The 7,013-nt window shown below is 37.7% G+C and overlaps 2 protein-coding genes across 2 annotated transcripts; both read right to left on the reverse strand.

Moving 5' to 3' along the window:
- Positions 1-377: 377 nt before the first annotated feature.
- On the reverse strand, positions 378-1,316 carry LOC122810785 (olfactory receptor 2A12-like). Its single transcript, XM_044082344.1, has one exon. It carries the CDS (start codon positions 1,314-1,316, stop codon positions 378-380), a length of 939 nt encoding a protein of 312 aa, XP_043938279.1.
- Positions 1,317-2,405: 1,089 nt separating this feature from the next.
- On the reverse strand, positions 2,406-3,356 carry LOC122810786 (olfactory receptor 2A12-like). The gene has a single exon (XM_044082345.1). It carries the CDS (start codon positions 3,354-3,356, stop codon positions 2,406-2,408), a length of 951 nt encoding a protein of 316 aa, XP_043938280.1.
- Positions 3,357-7,013: the final 3,657 nt, after the last annotated feature.

The raw sequence follows: 7,013 nt of genomic DNA on the forward strand, positions 1-7,013 counted from the left end.
AAAAAGGGGCTCATTAGCATATGACAGATGACGTCATCTTTAATTGCCATTTCATTATGTCTTCATTTCCTTAAGTATATTTGTGGCCATCATGTGTTGGCATAAATAGGCGCTGTGAATCACTCCCTTGCTGTGCTTATTTACCAAGTTCACTGATGACCTTTACATATTCCCATGATGAGTTTGGACACCAGCATGGGTGTCAACCACATCTGTAACATTTGGCCTCCTCACTATAATGAGCTTCCTATGTCTTCCCTAGAAAGGGATGTTTCTAGCACTCCTAATATAACTACACTGCCAAGCAGGTAAGAAACAAAGGCAGAAGTTGGTGCACTTAAAATGTGGATCTGAATCGTAAACATGATACTTGCTCTTTAGTAATTAAGTACATTCTTTTTTATAGTTTTCAGTAAGCTGATTCTGATTTCTTTAGTTTTCACACAGTAAATTATAGGATTCATTAACGGAGGAAAAATATTTTGGAAAATTCCTGAAATGACAGCAACATTGACTGAGCTGTTTCTGATGTATGAAGAAATGAGTACGCCGCCTGCCCCAAAAAGGAAAAGAGCAATGACAATCAGGTGACTCACACAGGTAGAGAATGCCTTCTGACGTCCATCTTTAGACGCAACTTTGTTAACAGCTATCAGGATCTTCAGATAAGTGAGGAAAATGAAACACATTGCAGAAGAAATAATTAACATAGCAAAAGCCACTGTAAATACAGAGTATGCACTTACATCTGTACATGATAACTTTATTATTAACATATGCTCACAATAATAGCTAAAAATTTCATTCAGTCCACAGAATTTCAAAGTAAACACAGTCCAGATGTGAATAATTGCAATCACTACTGCTGGAACCCAGCAAAGAACTCCAAGTTTTGTTGCTTTCCTATTCGTCATTATTGTTGGATAATGCAGAGGTTTACAAATCGCCTGGTAGCGGTCATAAGCCATGGCCGTGAAGATGAAACACTCAGTCATATTGAGGCATATAAACAGTCCCATTTGGATGATACATGCTATGAAATTAATGGTCTTGTCATTCCACAGTAACTGGTACAGGATTTGAGGAACTGTCACCGAAGGCAGACACATGTCCAAGACAGCTAGATTACCAATAAATGAGTACATAGGTGAGTGTAGGAGTTCATTTTGTATGATAATAGTAATGAACACAATGTTTTCTGCAAGAACAGTGGTATATACCAGCAGCAGAAAAGTGAATAAACTCAGCCGGGAAGCCCAGTCCTCAAGCCCAGACAAACCAGTAATGATGAAATGTGACTGATTCAGCTTTTCCATGGCAGCCAGCATTCATTCATATTAACTGAAAGGAAAGAAATAACATAGCTTTCAGTCATGAACTTAAATCATGATATTATGTTTTATAACAGCAATATTTTTAGATGTATTTTTCTTTCCCTCTTTACAAACTTATCTTGTTTTACTGTCAATGAGCTCTGTCTTTCTGTGCTAGATTTGCATTCACTGACTACAAGAATGAAAAACTGAGCAATCATACCTCTCAACCTGTTAGAGTACGAAATCTGGATAAAGCCATAAATAAAAATGGGACAAATGCCCCAAAATAGGGGCAATTTTCAAATAATGCTCTTACAAATTTAGAAAGTTGATAGAATAACAGGTTTTGCATTAGAATGAATGCTCTAAAGGATATGAAGATTGAAACACAAATGCCTGTCATTGTTTTCAAGCTTCAATCTTTAATGATTTACCATTAATTTGCCAGAAAACCATGATTTTATAAAAAAATAGACCAAAAATATGAGGCCAGAATCTGGACATTCTGTGAAAATCTGCAAATTGAGAGGTATGGAGCAAGTTAACAGGGAAACATCTTTGACACCAAGCTAATTACTTTATAATAACAATATGAGTAATATTTTGTAAAGGAAATGTTTTCCTCTAGCCTTTTAATCAATAAGTTTTTGTTTTCCATTTGAATAAAGTCTACCAAGCATAAGGGGAATCCAGATGGGTGAAACAAGAATTTTCACCATGCAAATGAGAACAAGCAATGCTTCAAGAAGGGAAAATATATTTTATTTTTGTGCCCATACAACCCACCATGGGGTCTATATCAGAACACCAAAGAAGCGTTTAATCGAACACCTCTTCAGCAACACATAAAGAGCGAACGCATTAAAACACGAACACTCAGAACACTGATTTATTTCCCTGGGAAAGAAATCGGTAGCACAAACACACACACTTTCAAACATAACAATGTGGGGGGCTTCCTATGTCTTCCCTAGAAAGGGATGTTTCTAGCACTCCTAATATAACTACACTGCCAAGCAGGTAAGACACAAAGGCAGAAGTTGGTGCACTTAAAATGTGGATCTGAATCGTAAACATGATACTTGCTCTTTAGTAATTAAGTACATTCTTTTTTATAGCTTTCAGTAAACTGATTCTGATTTCTTTTGTTTTCACACAGTAAATTATAGGATTCATTAACGGAGGAAAAATATTTTGGAAAATTCCTGAAATGACAGCAACATTGACTGAGCTGTTTCTGATGTATGAAGAAATGAGTACGCCGCCTGCCCCAAAAAGGAAAAGAGCAATGACAATCAGGTGACTCACACAGGTAGAGAATGCCTTCTGACGTCCATCTTTAGATGCAACTTTGTTAACAGCCATCAGGATCTTCAGATAAGTGAGGAAAATGAAACACATTGCAGAAGAAATAATTAACATAGCAAAAGCCACTGTAAATACAGAGTATGCACTTACATCTGTACATGATAACTTTATTATTAACATATGCTCACAATAATAGCTAAAAATTTCATTCAGTCCACAGAATTTCAAAGTAAACACAGTCCAGATGTGAATAATTGCAATCACTACTGCTGGAACCCAGCAAAGAACTCCAAGTTTTGTTGCTTTCCTATTCGTCATTATTGTTGGATAATGCAGAGGTTTACAAATCACCTGGTAGCGGTCATAAGCCATGGCCGTGAAGGTGAAACACTCAGTCATATTGAGGCATATAAACAGTCCCATTTGGATGATACATGCTATGAAATTAATGGTCTTGTCATTCCACAGTAACTGGTACAGGATTTGAGGAACTGTCACTGAAGGCAGACACATGTCCAAGACAGCTAGATTACCAATAAATGAGTACATAGGTGAGTGTAGGAGTTCATTTTGTATGATAATAGTAATGAACACAATGCTTTCTGCAAGAACAGTGGTATATACCAGCAGCAGAAAAGTGAATAAACTCAGCTGGGAAGCCCAGTCCTCAAGCCCAGACAAACCAGTAATGATGAAATGTGACTGATTCAGCTTTTCCATGGCAGCCAGCATTCATTCATATTAACTGAAAGGAAAGAAATAACATAGCTTTCAGTCATGAACTTAAATCATGATATTATGTTTTATAACAGCAATATTTTTAGATGTATTTTTCTTACCCTCTTTACAAACTTAACTTGTTTTACTGTCAATGAGCTCTGTCTTTCTGTGCTAGATTTGCATTCACTGACTACAAGAATGAAAAACTGAGCAATCATACCTCTCAACCTGTTAGAGTACGAAATCTGGATAAAGCCATAAATAAAAATGGGACAAATGTCCCAAAATAGGGGCAATTTTCAAATAATGCTCTTACAAATTTAGAAAGTTGATAGAATAACAGATTTTGCATTAGAATGAATGCTCTAAAGGATATGAAGTCCAAAACACAAATGCCTGTCATTGTTATCAAGCTTCAATCTTTAATGATTTACCTTTAATTTGCCAGAAAACCATGATTTTATAAAAAATAGACCAAAAATATGAGGCCAGAATCTGGACATTCTGTGAAAATCTTCAAATTGAGAGGTATGGAGCAAGTTAACATGGAAACATCTTTGACACCTATAAAGCTAATTTCTTTATAATAACAATATGAGTAATATCTTGTAAAGGAAATGTTTTCCTCTAGCCTTTTAATCAATAAGTTTTTGTTTTGCATTTGAATAAAGTCTACTAAGCATAAGGGGAATCCAGATGGGTGAAACAAGAATTTTCACCATGCAAATGAGAACAAGAAATGCTTCAAGAAGGGAAAATATATTTTATTTTTGTGCCCATACAACCCACCATGGGGTCTATATCAGAACACCAAAGAAGCATTTAATCGAACACCTCTTCGGCAACACATAAAGAGCGAACGCACTAAAGCACGAACACTCAGAACACTGATTTCTTTCCCTGGGAAAGAAATTGGTAGCACAAACACACACACTTTCAAACATAACAATGTGGGGGGCTTTGCCCCCCCACACACACGCCACCCAATGTGGGGGGCTGTGTCCCCCACATACCCCCTAACTAAATATACCAACTCCTAGATCGCACTATGGTGGGGAAAGGGGGCAAACACATGGGGATGGCCAAGCAATTTTTTTCCCAGGGAAAGAAATCGCTGTTTCGAGCATTCGTGCTTTAGTGCATTTCCTCTTTATGTTTCGCCAAAGACGTGTTCAATTAAATATCTCTTCCATCTTCTGATATAGACCCCAACCATGTTTCTATGTGTACTACTTTATCGGATCCTTCCTAATAACAGAATCTGGGAAAAATCTGTTTAGAAACAAATAAAGCTACAGGACTAGATTCTATAAGAGAGTGGAAAATGAAAGACTCAAGCCACTGTCAGTGTATATTTATTTAATGTATTTTCTGACTTCAGGTAAATTTCCAGAAATCTGTACCATGATTTTTATTTATTTATTTATTGACATTTGTTAACCGGGTTGGTCCAGCTGGGTTTGTGGCCCATTTTCAGTGGAGACCAGAGGAGAAAAGCTCCATTAAACACACAGTTTACAGAAAAAGATCATTACATGACAGGAAAAGATAAATCTAATCTAATTAATAAAACTACAAGTGGAACTTATAACATGGGGAGGCAAGAATCAAACAGTGTAAAGGTAAATAATTTACAGAAGTAACAATGTATTTACATATTTACAAGAAAAGTTAAATCATCTGGAAAAAGGAATCAGAGAATAGAATGTAGTAGAGGTATACAAGCTGTATGTGGGTAGATTAAGGAGGGGTGGCAAAAGTTTAGGTTGGGGCTTGGCAGGGACAGATTTTAGTGTTAAGTAGGTGAATTTTAAGTTTTTCTTGAAAGTGGGTTGTATGACTGATGTAACGTATGTCTCTGGGAAGATTGTTCCAAGCTTGGGTAATGGAATATTTATAGAGGAGCTTACCTATTGTTTTTTTGGGGGTTGGTAAGTATGTAGTAGTAATTGATTAGAGGTACAGGGAGTATGAGAAGGAGAATGCTAGAGATGAGGGAAGTGAGAGTAGGGCAGGATGAAGGATTGTAGAGAATGGTGTGTAGAATTTGAAGTTGTAATAACAGCAGTACATGGGGGAACTCAAGCCAATGGAGATGATTTAAGGATAGGCAGTGATGTGCATTATATGGGGCATTAGTGGCAAATCTAGCTATCTTATGGTACGTTTGCTGGAGTTTATTTAAGATTGTAGTTTGAAAGTTGGTAAACACAGGGGCTGCATAGGTGAGGGAGGGTAGGAGAAAGGCTTGGGCAAGGGAGAGTCTTGCATTTGGTATTAGTAATTTTTTGTTATGGTAAAATAAACTCAGTTTCTGGTGTGTCTTTTTTATACTTTTAAGTATATGCATATTAAATTTGACTTCATCGTCGATGATTATACCTAAGAGTTTAGTGTGAACTTCAGGTATGATAATAGTGTTATTTGAGGAAGAGATGGTAAAGGTGGATTTGTGGAGAGTGAGTGAGCAGGGAAGAAATAGTAAGAGTTTTGTCTTTTTAGGGTTAAGGATGAGAAGGTTACTGGTTAGCCATTGTTCAGTAGATAGGAAGACTTGTGGAGTACGATTGTGGAGTTCAGAGATGTTGTCAGAGATGGAGAAGAGAGTAGAATTGTCGGCATATTGGATGAGGGAGGATTGTTGGCAGGATATGTGGAGGTCATTGGTAAAGACATTGAACAGGAGGGGACCCAGGATGGAGCGTTGGGGTACACCTGTTGGGACAGGTATGAAAAGAGAAGAGGGAGAGAGCCATTCAACAAATTGTTGTCTACAGGATTAGTAGCTGGAGAAATAGGCAAGGGAGGAGGAGGATAGACTGAGATTAGCAAGTTTTGATAATAGAAGGGGCTGGGAGACTGCATCAAAGGCCTTGTAAAAGGTCAAGGAAGAGACAGAAGATGAGTTTATTATTGTCTAAGGCTTCTGCAGTGGTATGGGTGAAGGATAGAAGGGCAGTTGTTGTGCAATTGTTGGGACGAAAACCATGCTGAGTAGGAGTGAGAAGATTGTGTGTGAGGAGGTGGTTTAGAAGTTGTGACTGGATGCATTTTTCAAGAAGCTTGGAGAGGGGTGATAGGATAGCTATGGGGTGATAATTAGATGGGTCAGTAGAGTTGCCACGTTTATGTAGTGGGATGGTGAAGAAGGATTTCCAAAGGGTTGGGACAGTGGATTCCTGTACAGATCAACTGATTAGTATGGACACTGGATAAGCTATGGTGTCTGCATCTAGTTTGAGAAAGGTAGGAGGTAGATTATCTGTGGATGAAGAGCAGCATTTTGTGCTTGCATTATATCAGGAGAGGATTGTAGGCCATGTTTGCCAAAGATAGACCTATTAGTTTGCTTTAGATAATGATGTGTCAGCTTTCTGAATGGAGCTGATGATCATTCACTCAACTGTGCACTTACGCTAGAATTTCTTAAGAGGGAGGGTCAACCCTATCCATTCACATACCTTGTATTCCTTCTAGGTAGTGCATATATTTATAGTACTTCCCTCTTAATCACTTCACCTTGCCTTTCTCCTTCCTCATGTTAATGATCAAAACTTCCCTCAAGCAATGTTGTCATGTATTCCTTTCCTTTCTTTCCCTTCCCTTTCCACTCCTTTCCTTTCCTTTCCCTTCCTTTCCTTTCCTATCCTTTCCTCTACATCCCTTTCC

This window comes from Protopterus annectens, chromosome 9.part0, assembly GCF_019279795.1.
Source record: "Protopterus annectens isolate FY-2018-M chromosome 9.part0, PAN1.0, whole genome shotgun sequence".
In the NCBI taxonomy this organism is placed as follows: Eukaryota; Metazoa; Chordata; order Ceratodontiformes; family Protopteridae; genus Protopterus; species Protopterus annectens.

Bases quoted from the DNA above. Each gene is read 5' to 3' on its own strand.
- LOC122810785 (XM_044082344.1), bottom strand. From the start codon at position 1,316: ATGGAAAAGCTGAATCAGTCACATTTCATCATTACTGGTTTGTCTGGG.
- LOC122810786 (XM_044082345.1), bottom strand. From the start codon at position 3,356: ATGCTGGCTGCCATGGAAAAGCTGAATCAGTCACATTTCATCATTACT.